This window comes from Leiobunum rupestre, chromosome 2 (assembly GCF_980474605.1).
Source record: "Leiobunum rupestre chromosome 2, qqLeiRupe1.1.hap1, whole genome shotgun sequence".
Taxonomy (NCBI): Eukaryota; Metazoa; Arthropoda; class Arachnida; order Opiliones; family Sclerosomatidae; genus Leiobunum; species Leiobunum rupestre.
In genome coordinates this window covers 63,031,721-63,047,352 of record NC_143385.1, presented here as the reverse complement: position 1 = coordinate 63,047,352, position 15,632 = coordinate 63,031,721, and the positions used below count along the sequence as shown (strand labels likewise).

The following is a 15,632-nucleotide window of genomic DNA, read 5'->3' as shown; positions in this document are numbered from 1 at the left end:
CCCGAGTCCGGGGAGAGCGAGCCGTCCGTATAGATGACCGTAGCTTCCTTGGCGTAAGGTTCGAGGGTCGCAAAAAAGAGTTGGCGAAGCACGTCAGATGCTAGGTCTCCCTTGGTAGAAGAAAGTCAACGGGGAATGATCGTGGCCGCTGGTTGTTCCCACAACGATGTTCGCAAACGAGGGAGATGTTCCCTGGAGTAGTGAAAAGGCCATATGAGATTGTACTCCTGGGTCAGGCGCCACACTCGAAGGGGAAAGGAAAGTCGGCCGGTGGGAAACGGTCCTCGATGATCTCCAGTGAAGGTAGGGTAGACCGCAAGAAGGCTGGGTAGAAATCGGGTGTGTCAGATGCTCCGTAGGGAGCGATGGTAAAGAGATCCAAGAGGTCTCTCCGGAAACGCAACGGAGGAATGGCTGCTTCGGATTCCATTAGCCGGACGGGAGTGGATGGTGGAACGCCTAGGATGACCCGGAGATTAGCATTTTGAATCTTGTCTAGTTTGCCGAACGTGGTAGCTGTGGCCGAAGCGTAGAGGGAACTGGAGTAATCCAGCCGAGAGCGAAAGAGGTGCGTGTAGAGAAGGTGAAGGACCTTCCTACCCGCCCCCTAGTGAGTCGCGGAGACGGCTCTCAGTAGGTTAAGCCGCTTCAGCGAAGAAGTGACGAGGACCTCTTCGTTGCCATGGCAAAGCCGTCGCCCATTGAATAAATTCCCTTTAGGATTTTCCAAGTTACACGAAGGTCTATCAATCCCCCGAGTTTGAACAAAATCAGTGGGTTACACTTCGGGATGTCTCCTTGTAAGTTGCAATGGACTGCTCACTGCACTCTGAATGTTTATTAATATTAAGTTATATTATAAGCGCAATAAATTATAATTTTAGGTTTCAACAATTTTTAAGTTTTCGTCTTTTTAAACCTAGAATAATATTGTTTATTTAGTAAGGGCGGGTTGTAATTTTATCTGACTGAAAATGTTTTCCATAATAAAGGTACTAACCTGAACAGAAATCATCTTCCTTGAAATGCAGGCTGCAGACCATCTGTGTATCTTTTGGTACAAAATCATCCCGACTAATGTTTTTAACCATAAACTTCTAAGGCTTTCTTCGCTAGTAACCTGGTGAAAAGGTAGGACTTTTCAATTTACATGGTTTGATATATAATATGGTACGTAACACGAAGGCATTGTGATGAATTCTATATTTTACCTATTTAGTTCCAAAGATGTACCTAATCATCTTTTATCTTTTATATTAGTTTTAAGGTTCTTACTCTTAAAACTAATTAGATTTACAGAAAATACTACCTAAGAACGGTTATAAACTCGTGAATTTGCTATATATATACTATTAATAAAGATTTGTTATTTTCAAAGATTTTTACGCATCAAAACGCTCTTAACACCTCTACAGCCTTCAAAACTATGTGTTCTAATAGAGAACGAGCGATTGACGCGCAGTGCCTCTAGGGGCGAGCTCACGCGTAACTTGGTTAAAGGTTTTTACCCGCCCCCATTGAAATTAATGTAAAGTTGGCGATAATTAAACGTTAATTAACCTACCAAATGATATAAGAAATATTCCGCTGACAATTTTTCCCGTTTATATGAACTTAAATGTAATATACAATCGTCTTGAAAAATCGTTTATCGCTTTGTAACATTCAAAATTAATATTTTTCCCGCGCCATGTAGATAATCGAACATCTGCTAGTCTAGGTAAAGTTTGCGTTGTCAACCTGCGTATTAGAAAGCAAATGAAAGGCAGTGAATCTTGCCCAATACTAAGCCTCGGTTTAATCTGCCGCGTATTTTCAAACGGAAAAACCCGAACGCTCCTTGTAATAAGAAACAAATAACGAAATACGTTCTAAGTCCATTTAACGGCAAAAATCCCACGTATTTCGTTATTAGTTTCGTATTACAATTAGCGTTCGCCATCAATTAAAGATAGTACTCGGGTTTATGAGTTTCAAAATGCACGGTAGATTAAACCGAGGCTTAAGGCTGGGCAAGTCTAGAGTCGCCACCTTCAAATTTTCGTCTACTTTAAAGATACATTGTGAACGAACCAATGGATGAAAAGTAATGAAACTAGCGTTTAAATAAACCTTGAAACTTAGTTCAAGTCATATTTATAATTCACTGATGACAAAATTCGCGAAAAGTATTAATATCGTTCCGAATTACAACGTACTTTCTAAAATCTCATTTTGCTTTCTAATACGTGGGTTGACAACGTAAACTTTACCTAAACGAGCAACTGTTCGATTATCTATATGACGCGTTAAAAATGTTATTTTTGAACGTTATAAAGCAATAAAGGATTTTTCAAGACGATTTTATATTACATTTAAGTTCATATAAACGGGAAAAATTATCAGTGGAATATTTCGTATACCATTTGGTGGGTTAATTAACGTTTAATTATCACCAACTTTACATTATTTTCAATGGGGGCGGGTAAAAACTTTTAACCGAGTTACGCGTGATCTCACCACGAGAGGCGCTGCGTGTCATTTTCGTTTGAAACCGACCAAGCGTATATGGAGCCCTCGCGTAAAAAACGCGTCTCTTTTTCTTCATTTAATATTTATAAGGTAATATTTTTTTTTAAACTATGAATTATACATAAATATATATATATATAATTTAACTTACTATATCTTGTTTTTTCTTAAAAGGAAAGTGGAAAACCGAAGAAATAACATTTTTCCGTGATTTCGCTTGTATTCCCCGCCTTTGGCGATAGTAGCTTTTTGGTCGTATGTAGCACCCCTATCGGGATTATTCATACACGCAAATTAACATTAGATGTGACTAATAGTCAAAGAGCCCATGACAAAATAAGCATGTGATAAGGTACACGATGGGTCAAGGTATTTTTTAATTAGGTTAGTGATTTGTAAGAAAGAACTGTTTGTCTTACGGGTCAAAGTGGGGGCTTTCCGGAAATACGAACCATGTGACGTCACTTCCGGTGACCATGAAAATTGATATGACCATAGAGTATCTCTATGGATATGACCTGATATTGGTATCATTCGATTGGTCTCAACGTGCTCTTACCAAATTTCGCTAAATAACCCTTCAAATCGCCGGGAGTAGTGGCTCACTCCTGTAATCCGAGGCGTCCGGGAGGCAGAGTTTGTGGATGGCCGTGTGAGGACGACCACTAATCCCCCAATGGGTGGTTGTCATACTTCCGCCACGGGTGTCCCAACCCTATCCCCAAGTATCCCCCCGTTGGCGTGGCCGTAACACATATCTCGCCCCTGATTAATCAAATGGACGAGCGGACTGAATTGTCCCACCCGTTACAATCGCTCATAACGAGCTTCTAAAAGAAAAAAAAAACCCTTCAAATCTGAACCAAGAGGCGTATAAGATTAAAAAACTAATTTCGAGCCCCTCCTAAATTTACATGTATAAGACAAAATTACTTTTGTTTGTTGCTCCTAGATGCTACGTTATGCCATCTTGACTATTGTTAGATAACCTGTTTGGCTGCGAAATGTTATGATATCTTGGATATTGGCTCGCTGCCTACGTTAATCAAGGCCCGTGCGCGGTGTTTTCGTGGGGGGAGACTTTTAAGAAACGCGACTTCTTGTTTTATCTCTTTATTTACCGCGAGATGGCACTCCGAGCTGGCCTTAAATAAGGGAGCATCTATTAATTTGAAAATGATAAGGCGGTAATTTCAAGGGGGCATCCATACATATACTAAAATAAAAATAGTTAAAATTTGTAAGTAAAGATAAAAGTAATTCCAGATTAACGTAGGCAGCGGCTGGCTATACTATGTTGGCAGAAGCATATAAATGAAACAAGTTTGGTAATTTCGGAGTTTATTTTTATTGGTACCCATTTTCTTATACAGGGTGTTTATTATTATTCAATGATAAAATTGATTTTTCACTGGATGAAGGACATTATGATTGTTGTTAATGCACTAGGTGGTTGAGAAAGTGCTGTCATTAAGCTCTATGGTTAAATTAAGAGACTGTGACGTAAGCGCCACGTTACTTTATAAAAAGAACTAAAATTGTTTGTGCTATTACGACCCATTAAAATTTAATATTATCGCATTGTTTAGTGGTAAAGTGTGAACTGTTTAAATAATTAGTATATTAGATATGAACAAGCTGGAACCAATAAAATTGCATAATCTGAACGGTACATTAGTTGGCTTCAGTACAACCATGGTTCTGGGCAATTTTGTTAAAAGAGTAATTAAAATTACACCAAACCATTTCATTTACAAAAATCAAACTACACAAAATTTCAACAAAATTTATTTTCTATGAAAACTAGTCACAATACATTTTTCTTAATTCTATAAACTCGGTAATCCATCTCCAAGCTAAACTACTGTACTAGATTAAAAATAAAACCAACTAAATTATTTTTAATAGTACTTTTCTTAAAACTTAAATATAGCTGAAATTAACAGATTCAAAAAGTTCCGTATACTTCTGCAATATCTGCAAAATAATTCTTATAACACAAAACTGGCCAACATTTAAAAGAATATACATAATGCAGCAGAAATTTATAGAAAACCAACTTTCGCAGTACAACCAGTTGGAATATACCCCATTTTCCCAGAATGTAATTTAACATACACCCAGTTATCAAAATCATTCTTAACAATTGTGACTATGTCCCCTTTCTTGACATTTATGGAGGTTGTAATGACGCCTTCACAACCACCATTGTAGTCCTTTATTACAACTAATTCTTTGGTCAACGATTTTTCCTTTTTCTCAGTCCTTTTGTGTAATGTTGAAGTTGATTCTGGGTTGAAAAAGATAATACCATTCTTTTTCTGTTCTTGGGTAACGGCTGCAAGAGTTTTTAACCGGGTTCTATCAGCCACATTTGATGGTTTCACCTCCCTAAAAGCACTACGATGTTCAGACGATGTCAATAGACTCTTAACTTTGGCAGTTTTGGCATTTATGAGTACACAATCATTTGACAACACCACTTTTTCAATGTTAGGCTTTGCAAGTTGCGTCTCCAGTGAGCTTTTACGTTTGGGCAAAGTACCAATAGTTTCGCAACAACCTTTATGGATGTATCCAACATTACTGTGAGCTGTGCGAACATATAACCATTCTTTTTCTCTGTACAATGCTGTTACTAGTGTTCCCATTGGTAATGACCGTTCAGGTTGTCCAACTGGTATATTTTTTTCATCCAAACTTGGCAAGAAACGGCAGCACTGCATCACAACCATGGACACTTTAGTGGGGCTCAACTTGCTGGACTTTTTCAGCAGCGCTTCAGCGTCCATTCTGGTTACTTGTCCATTCGTTTTTGCATTTATCACGATGGGTTTTATCACTGGTATTCGTGGTTCCACATCTGTTTTAACTCGACAGTTCAAATTGGATAACCTTTTCTCTGAAGGCACTGATTTCATGGCATTTGTGGTTTGGGATCGACTGGCAATTAACTGCTCATTCTTCAACGTCGCGTACAAATACCCTGCCACTAAGTCCTTACTAGTTGTCATGTCAGATGTCTGGTAATTGGGTTCTTCCGGCTGGGTGGTGGTTTGCTTTTGTAGCGCCTTGTTGAAATGTTTACCAAATAAGTTAACCACCTCCTCAATGGCAATTTTGTGTTGCTGACGTTGAGATCGACTCGATCTGCGTCTGGGTAGATGGTTGCGTTTGCGAACTCGGTTTTCAGCACCACTCAGGGTTGGTTTCAAGTCCAGACTCAGTCCTTCCCAATGATTAAAAGCACTCCGAGACTTTCCAGAAGAAATACTTAGAGCCGATTCAGGTCGTTTGTTCCGTTTACCATGCGATCTCATTGAAACAGGAGTTGCCCGCATACGAGGGCTACTGACGCGATGTATGGTGTTGCCACTGCTGACGTTTTGGACATGTGGGCTATTCTTAACAGCGTCAACAATTGTTGCAATTGATACTGACGGTCTTGTGGCCAAGCTCGGCGGACTAAATTTTTCTTTGACACCTTCAGGGTTGACACAAAGAGGTTGCTTGGTTTGAGGTGAGTTTAAACCATAGGCGGGGTTGTCGGTGGACTTACTGCAGGCACAGCTACGGTCTATGGGCAGGTCTTTCTGCGTTTCGCTAATCTGAAATTGGATAGAATATGATGGTTTAGTTATTTATGAACTTTGCTTAGAGGTTAGATTGTACTACCTTTAACAACCAGTTTAAGTAATACTCTAAATGACTTGGCTGAACCTTAGATGGGTCCTTATTGAGGCCATCACCTTCCTTGAGGCATTTATTGTCTGTTATAACGTCTTTTGATTGAAGTGATTCTGGCTTTGGTTTAACTTCATTTTCCTCGGTTTCAAAGTCATCTGGAAGTGGCGACGACGAGGCTGAATTTTAAAATAAAACTGCATTTATTTAGGCCAATTCAAATCTAAAATACTACTTCAAGTAAAGCTTTCTCAGTATCATTAGTTTCTTTTTTACTTCTGTTAACTAATTCAATTTTGACCCTGGATAATTTTAAGCACCATCACTATAAATTATTTAGAAAAAAATTATTGTGGTAAATAAAGACCAATATATTCTAATTTCAATATTTATTGACTAATTTACATAATATTTTTCAAACTTCAATATAGACCTACCAATTCTTAGTAATTGGATTAGTTATGTTGTAACCTTTATCCCTAAAAATAACCTCAGAGATTTTTTTATAAGAATCATCTGGAGATTCAAATTCATTTTTTTCAAGTTCCTCAAACAGTTTTTCAACAATTATTTTCTGTTGATAGCAAAATGCCCCGGTAAGGTAAATTTCCAAATCACAGTTTTGGAGACCAATACAGTAAGACCTGGAGGAGCGGGAGAGACAAGCGGTCATGGCGTAAAGGGACACCACGACATCTGATATTTTTCTAAGCACCATTTGCTTTTCCATGATACCACTGCCATACCTCGTTAGGACCCCTTGCATGATGTATTCAAACTTCAAAATTAACTTTTCAACATTGTCAGCTTGGTTTTTGAGAGAAACATGTAGGTAGCCTGCTAAATCGTACTTCAATTTAATTTTTCCAGAATGAATTTTATGAAACTCTATAGCTTTCTTAAAATTCATCATTGGGAAAAACGCTGGATTTCGCATCTTCTCAACATCATCAGCTATATCAGGTGCCAAATGTTGGATTCCAATTTGGGAAATTAGTTGCCTCAAGATGTCGTTGGTGCCGTCAATTATTGAAAAAACTTTAGCGTCTCTAAGAATACGCTCTAAGTTCGTAGATTTTAAATAACCCCGACCTCCGAAAATTTCGATGCAGCCATTTACGCACTGCCACAAGGCTTCCGACGCAAATAATTTAGTAGCAGATGATTCCATAATTAAATCAGGATTGACCGTAGAATCTTTCAGTCCCGTTGTTAAATAAACCATACTCTCTACAGCATAAGCTGCCATACTAATATTTGCAATTCTTTCTTTAACTAGGTCATATTCGGTTAAGGGTTTTCCATATTGTTCTCGATGTATGCAATGCGCGACAGTAGAATTCACTAACTCTTTAAGTAAACCAGATATGAGCATCGCCTCAACTAGCCTACTACGAGACAGCATGTTGTTTGCTATCTCTAGTCCATGTTCTTCACCCAGAAGGATGTTAGATTTTGGTACTTCCACATTTTTAAACTCAATCGAACACAAATTCAGACCCTTGACTCCCATTTTATCTTCATTTGATCCAATCTTAACACCATCCATATCTTTATCAATGATGAAAGCTGCGAGTTGTTCTATTGTCGTTCCAATTTCAGATACCACAGGCAACTTAGCGAAGACAACAAAAACATCCGCAATGCCACCATTCGAAACCCATATTTTTTTGCCATCTAGTATGTAATTACCTACGTTATTCTGTAAGTTAGCTGTGGTTTCAATGGAGCCAAGGTCATTTCCGCTAGCTTCCTCAGCTATACATACAGCGCCCACAGATTCTCCGGAACAAAGTTTATTTAGATATTGTTCTTTCTGAGCTTCGCTTCCATATATTTCTAACAAATGACAGGCTACATTTTGATGACTTTTAACTGTTAAGCCAACTGACGGATCAGTTCCACAAATTTCCATTAGTCTGGCCATTGCAGTTTCACTTAACTTGATGCCTCCGTATTCGTCGGAGGCCATCAGGGCAAATAAACCAATTTGTTTGAGACCATCCAAGATATCTTCAGGAATTTTTGAGTTGGTATCAATTGAATGCGAATCAACTCGTGTACGGAAGAAGTGATTGAGTTGCTCGACCATGTAATGGATATTGGCAATTTCATCGGGGTTTAAAACTTCGGGAAAGGCCAGAACATTGATGTCAAACTTTCCCTTAAAGAAATCTTTTATTAAAGGCTCCCTTTTAATTTTCTCCACAGAAGACTGAATATTTTCCTTCGCTAACTTGGGAACTTGGTGTTGATCGCTCGGTTTACTCGTAATTTTGGCATTAGATGGCGTGATGGTGGCCGGTATTCTTCCAAACAGCAGAGGATTGACCAAGGCTTGACGACAAAACGTGGAAAAACGCAAAATATACGAGTTTTTAAATCTTGAAATTGTTATAAATCTACTTGCCGAGTTTCGCAGCATTATAATTATTTAAAAAATGACAAATTACAATGTTAACTGCAAAACTAACAGCCGAATTTTTTAGAAAAACTGCCGGCTCTCTAAACGTGACTTCCAATTATTAGGTATTTTCATACTAAGCCAACGCCATCTATATTATTTCCAACCTAACAAATTTGAACTTTACGCGGGAATTTAATTTTAGTCGACGGGAAAAGTTTCAAGCCTCCATTATCGACACGGTTGAATTCCTTTCCTTATTACAGGGTTCGGTGTCTAGCTCTACAAACATTTAAAAAAATTTTCATTATCGTATTCATTCAAGGTTGACTAGATTGTCGGGATGATAAAAAAAACTTAAGATACGGAGAGACTTTCTATTCTGATAAACGGCCTTCACATTAAGGTATAACTTTTAAAGCGATTCATAAAATTTACCTTGATACTGTATTCTAATTTGATTGTAATTCGAATAAAATTTTAAAATAAACCTTAAAAGGGAATATGAAATTTAATAGATTTACACACTTCCCATTTCTGGCACCAGGATTAACCTTAAAAAACCAGTCGTAGCCTGAGTTACCAGACAATTTTTCGATTTAGTTCATAGTCTTTGACTCTTTCTAAAGGAAGTTGAAACTAAATCAAAAAATCCCCTGTTACGACTTGTTTCTAAGTTCTAACGTAACTAGCGACAATCACCCCTGGCTTCTGTTAAACCTAGTGGCAGAAAGTTGAAATTTATTAATCTACAATCAAAGTGGAATTTCATACTTTTTTTAATAGACGCTTCAATAAAACATCTTCAAAGAAATCGCCAAGAAGTAATATTTCCGAGAGCTAGGACCTGCAAGTTACTGTTTATACAGTACTTGTTGAAATATTGGAAACTTTTAACCTGTACGGTATGCAAGAAGTGTTTCCATTTAACCAGGAAGTTTTTTGACATATTAGGGTTTATCAAAAAAAACGACAATCTGTTTAGAGTTGAAAAGTTTCCATTATTTCAACAAGCACTATATAAACAGTAGCTTATAGGTCCTGGCTCTCAGAATTATTACTTCCCAGCGATTTCCTTGAAGATGTTTTATTTAAGCGCCTGTTGCTACTATTCGGGACAAAATCTATCGCTACGCCCTATTTGCGGTCGAAACGTATTAGTAGACGCTATTAGCGTGTTAGAGGGCTATGATGGATGAAATAGAAGCTAACAAACGTTAAAATTTGCATTTTATTATAAATTTGCGCTATTTAGTGTTTCTTGCGTGGTAGCACAGAAATTACCACGCCCAGATTGAGGCATTATCCTCTAATTTCACCATAGCAGACCCTAGATCACGGCCGCTACATCGGAAGAGCATAGCGCCACCTACACTCGTTTCGAACGAGAATTAACGTAGGCTATACTACCCTTGCAATTTATTTATATTAAATACTACTGGTAAATAATAAATTATATTTTTAAAATTAAATTTATATTTCTACGCTTTTTCAAATTATTCGCTTTCTAATTTTACACTAACTGCAATACACCGTAAATTATTGGTAGAATTTCCAGCTCAGTAGTAGGGGGAAATCGGTGTAAATATTAAATTGGTTTGAATAGCCCGTTCTATAAAATCAGCCACTAGTGCTTTCCCCCTTTTGAAGTATGAAAATAGGGTACCTTGAAGAAAAATAAGGACTTTTGGGTATTTTAGGGACCAAACGGGAGCCCTGCAGACGGAGATAAAATAATTTATCTAGCAAACCTGTGCTCGGTTTCGAAAAAATATAATATGTCCGGCCCACACAAAGACCGAAAATAAGCTCAATTTTTCAAACCAAAGAATAGAGAGAGTGGCTAGTCCCACAATCTTAGTCGAATAGTCTTTGTAAAGTGTTTGGCCAGTTTTGAAGTTTTTATAATTCGCAATGCAATGTAGATTGGTTCGCTGCTTACAATTGGATTGGGCAAAAGCAACAATAATACTTTAACGAATTATTCGTCAGAGCACTTAGAGTACACTCTGACGTCATTTTGAAAATATCTTTATTCTATATTCCCTACACTTATTGCCCTGAATTTATTTCCGTATACTGAATTTTGTTATGTAAATGTTTAAAAACTTTGCACGTTTTTTAAAGTTTTCCCACTATTAATGAATATTTTAAAAATTACCTATTTAACAATATTTACTATGGAATTTTTGGATGATGCTTTGGAAAATGATTTGGGACAAGAACCGTAAGTAGCGCTGCAGTTGACCCATAGTTATTTTGGTAAATTTATTTTGATAACGTCGAATAATTTCTCTACCAGACATCGGTGTTAATTAAGATTAATCCCGAATTTTAAATCATTCTTTACGTGCATTAGCTTTCAGGAAACGAGTTTGAAAAACAACAAAACGTTTAAATTACCCGATTTATAGCGATAATTATTAAAACCTACGCACTGCCAATTTAAATCCGGAAAGTTGGCTGTACCGGTGAAAAGCGAATCCAAAATAGAATAATTGCTTCGAGCGAAGCTGCATTCTTTAAAATTTAAATTAAAATGGCCCAAACGCAAAATATTTTTCAATTGTAATTTAATTTCGATTTATATCTAATTTTAAAATATACAAGATTCAAAAGAAGAAAGCTCAAAATTTATAAATATAAAAAGTAATCATGGCGACAATCCTGACGTTAGCAAACTGCAGTAAGAAATCAGACAGACGTCGCATTTGCCAAAACGATAATTTATACCATGTTTTCCAGACTTAACGATAATTATTGTACAAGTCGATAATTTCGTGCCAAATGTTGGGTATTACGATAATTTTAACGGCGTACTATAAAGTACAGTATATTCGATAATTCAACCGAATCATACCATAATTAACGATCATTCTAATTTTTTATAATTATATTATATTAGTTCAGAGTTGCCCCAAAATTTTCAGATTCAAATTCCGACTTTTACCGGTATTCCTTGACTTTTTAAGGCTAAAATTTTTATTTTATATTTTACTTTAATCAGAAATTGATAAATTTAAATGGACTTATATTTCAGTACAAATTCTATAGCAATGTTGAAAAAATTAGCCAAATAAATGATATTCATAGAATTTGCCATAGATCTAGAGTAAAATTACCTTCTAAAAGTTCAGATAAAATTGAATTCCCCGACGTTTTATTAATTCGTAAAATTCCCTGACCCTCTCCCGGCTGTTTAGGCCCATATTTAAATTCCCTGGAGTGTGGCAACCCTGTAGTTTTTCAATAGTCTCAATGAAGAATGTATTTATTTATGTAAAGTCGCTTGATGACTTAGGCCTAAGGTGATGCTTTGGGTATTAGTCTAGCTGATTATTATTATTATTATTAAACTTATCGGGAATGGCTGTGCAAGGATCCTAAATATATATTTATTTAAGATCCTTGGGCGGTGTAAAGACGATTTTGAGCGTCGCTTCCAATAGCCCTCATGCTCAAAAAGTAACCTACTTCCCCGAAATTCCCCCTAAATAAATCAAATCAGCCTCAAATCTCATTGTTTCCCTAAAACTGACGTCTCAACATTGTAATTATTCCCAAGTTCAATTAAACACATCCTTGTCTCACTTTATTAAAAATGTTGATCCATTATCAATAAAATGCAGAGGTCGGCAAAAATTGTGAGCGCTCATTTTTGAATATGCCTTGGAAGGCCTTTTCAAAAAAGAGCGCTTACAATTTTTGCCCATCTCATGTCGACCAAGTCAACCCCAATATTCTGGGAAAAATCAAATTTATCCCCAATTTTCAAGCGTATGATATTTCTGCGAAGTCGATAATTTACGGGCCTCGGTATCTATAATTTGATTTTCTGGCAACGCTGATTTATACACCGCGTAACAAGAATCTATGGTAGCACCAAGCATGGAGAAAGGTACTGTATTTTGTATCCTTGGTAGCACCTGTACTCGGCTGTTCTCTCCACCGTTTCGCATCCCCTTTTATCCCGGAGTTTTATTTTCATAGAAAAAATATGCAAATCAGTTAGATCGTGTTTCGAAAGGATGGGCGTTAAAGTTTTAAGATCATAGCGTCGTTTGGGGGAAGGACGCAAAAATAAAAGGGGGGGGGGGGGTTGAGCGTAAACCTTCCCCGTCTTTGACGCTGGCGAAGGGGGTTAAGACGCAAAAATGAATTTTCCCATATGCCTCCTAAGATGGGTGCTCCACGCGCCCCCTGGCTAGGAACGGCAGCGACACACGGGAGTCCGCGCCAAAAGAGGGGGTATTGTCCTATCATTTGGTAATGACTCTCGCGGACCGAAATCATTAAAAAAATCCTCGCCAAATTAAGGGACTGTAGAGGAGAAAAAAGGGGGCCTACTAAATTTATACAGGTTCTGACTACGGACATTTTTCCACTTCCACTGGTAACCAACAATTCGTAAAATCGCTATTAAGGAAATAATTTATGCTAAATTAGTAAATGGTACAGGTTTTTTTTATTTCTATATACGTTCGTTTCGGAGAAACTCGAAGGAAATGACCCATTGTGGAAAAAAGATTAGTCTACGAATTTATTTGGCGGAATGAATGAAAAATAGAATTTTAAATAGATCACACCATCGAACGCCACTAGAGGGCCTATGACCTACGAAACGCACCTACGAATAAATTGTATCACGAAAACCCACGCCAGCGATTTCTTTTAAAGAAAAATTCACGTTTTGTGTCGAAAAAAGAAAAGTTTATCACTTTGGCAGTCCGAATATATTTTTACGTTTCTAAGGTTGCTTTTTTCTTTCACCTTTTTAAATTCATTTCATACTTAAATAACTGATGCTCAAACCTGCGTGAAATGTACTTAAACCGTGTCGAGTAAAAAACTGTTTGGCTATGCAACTATAGCTTCGTATGTTACGTGGGAATAACTTTTGAATTTAAATGAAGACTAAACTAAAAAAACTGACGAAAATATATTTGGATCCGTCTACTTTGAAAATTTTACAACTACGAGTCTATTTTAGGTGAATTTAATAGTATTAGTTAACAGAGAAAATTTATTATTTTAAAATTTGAGGGATTATTAGGTCATATCTAAATTTCAGGATTTCTTAGTTTATTTAAATTAAAAGGCTTGTTTAGTATATATCAATTTAAAGGCTGAATAGTCCTTGGTAACTAAATTTAAGGATTTTTTAGCCCAATAACAAAGTCAACGGTTGATTAATCTACAAATTATTATTCCATATCTAAATCCAAATGTTTCTTAGTCTATAAATCTTAATTTAAGGGTTTCTTAGTCTATAAATCTAAATTTAAGGGTTTCTTAGTCTATAAATCTAAATTTAAGGGTTTCTTAGTCTATAAATCTAAATTTAAGGGTTTATTAGTCTATAAATCTAAATTTAAGGGTTTATTAGTCTATAAATCTAAATTTAAGGGTTTATTAGTCTATAAATCTAAATTTAAGGGTTTATTAGTCTATAAATCTAAATTTAAGGGTTTATTAGTCTATAAATCTAAATTTAAGGGTTTATTAGTCTATAAATCTAAATTTAAGGGTTTATTAGTCTATAAATATAAATTTAAGGGTTTATTAGTCTATAAAAATAAATTTAAGGGTTTATTAGTCTAAACAAATAAATTTAAGGGTTTATTAGTCTAAACAAATAAATTTAAGGGTTTATTAGTCTATACAAATAAATTTAAGGGTTTATTAGTCTATACAAATAAATTTAAGGGTTTATTAGTATAAATATAAATTTAAGGGTTTAATCTATAAAAATAAATTTAAGGGTTTATTAGTCTATAAATATAAATTTAAGGGTTTATTAGTCTATAAATATAAATAAAAGGGTTTATTAGTCTATAAATATAAATTTAATGGTTTATTAGTCTGCTGTCTATAAATATAAATTTAATGGTTTATTAGTCTGCTGTCTATAAATATAAACTTAATGGTTTATTAGTCTGCTGTCTATAAATATAAATTTAAGCGTTTATTAGTCAATAAATCTAAATTTCAGTTCCTTAGTTTGTACATCTTAATTTAAGAATCTATATAAATTTCAATTAGGCCTACTTCATTAGTTTCTACCATGGAAATTTTAATTTTCAAGCGTTAAAGACTAATTTGCGGTAACTATTCACTTGATTTCGGATATTCAACTAAAATGTCCCCCATTATCTACTATTTTTGTAAATTTTAAACAATCTAAAATCTTTACCACTACTTCCAATAGATTTTTTCCGTGGTCTAGGCCACAACCTCGCTCTGCACAAATGGGAGAACATTGGAAATTGCACCTAAATGGGACGGAACAAAACCTATTTTAGAAAATAAATACACCCATCACAAATTTTACTTCAAAAACACTAATCTTACCAGTTCTTTTAACTATTCCAAAATAATTAGCACTAATTAATTTTCTTTGACGTTAATCCAAAACGGCATTATTTATCCATTTAAACAGCGATTAGTTAACTATTAAAATTAAATTATCGAAGGATATAACGAGCCGAAATCGAAGGAGACCGGCGAGACGCGTAATCGGTAGCCAAAGACCTGGTGATATTTGAGACATTTGACTGAGACGCACTCTGGCGGAGGAAAAAGGAAAACCGAGTTGAGACTGGCATCTTCGTCCAAGCTGGCATTTCGGTAAATGGTAAATTTCAGAACGCCACGGGCCGGAAAGGGGTGTTACTAAAGACGGGGGCTACGCAACAAATTTCACAATCAAGGCTTTGAAGACAGACAAAAAAGACGCATCTCGTATTTTAGTGTAACAAAGTTTAAACGTCTTTATTTTATGAAAAAGTATTGCCACTTTTCTTTGACTAGTTCGTTTATGTTTATGTCCCGCCCGCCTTTGTATTCGAACTCCATTCCCTGCTTCCCGCCTAAGAAAATAGCTAAATTATCTTACAGACTATCCAAAAGCCGTTTTAAACATCAAAAGAAACATTGGAATAACACTTCTTTTTCCTTAAATTTTCCCTCAAATATTTAAATTAGCCTATTTACAAAATATCTAAAGGGATGTTAAATTTAAAAAAAAAAGTGG

The 15,632-nt window shown here is 35.9% G+C and overlaps 1 protein-coding gene and 1 pseudogene across 1 annotated transcript; both read right to left on the bottom strand.

The window, feature by feature from the left end:
• Positions 1-4,246: 4,246 nt before the first annotated feature.
• On the bottom strand, positions 4,247-15,153 carry LOC149958690 (uncharacterized). The gene is made up of 4 exons (XM_090165005.1): positions 14,951-15,153; positions 14,793-14,871; positions 6,187-6,374; positions 4,247-6,119 (listed from the first exon to the last, which is right to left on the bottom strand). The coding sequence occupies exons 2-4, from the start codon at positions 14,857-14,859 to the stop codon at positions 4,557-4,559; spliced, it is 1,818 nt and encodes a 605-aa protein (XP_090021131.1). The 5' UTR covers positions 14,860-14,871; positions 14,951-15,153; the 3' UTR covers positions 4,247-4,556.
• On the bottom strand, positions 6,594-8,906 carry LOC149958691 (complex I assembly factor ACAD9, mitochondrial pseudogene; annotated as a pseudogene).
• Positions 15,154-15,632: the final 479 nt, after the last annotated feature.

Excerpts from the sequence above, each read along its gene's own strand:
- LOC149958690 (XM_090165005.1), bottom strand. The coding sequence starts at position 14,859 with ATGTTCTCCCATTTGTGCAGAGCGAGGTTGTGGCCTAGACCACGGAAA. Across the intron at positions 6,375-14,792 it reads AAAATCTATTGGAAGTAGTG|CCTCGTCGTCGCCACTTCCA; the intron begins GTAAAGATTTTA and ends TTTAAAATTCAG. Across the intron at positions 6,120-6,186 it reads ACTTAAACTGGTTGTTAAAG|ATTAGCGAAACGCAGAAAGA; the intron begins GTAGTACAATCT and ends ATCCAATTTCAG.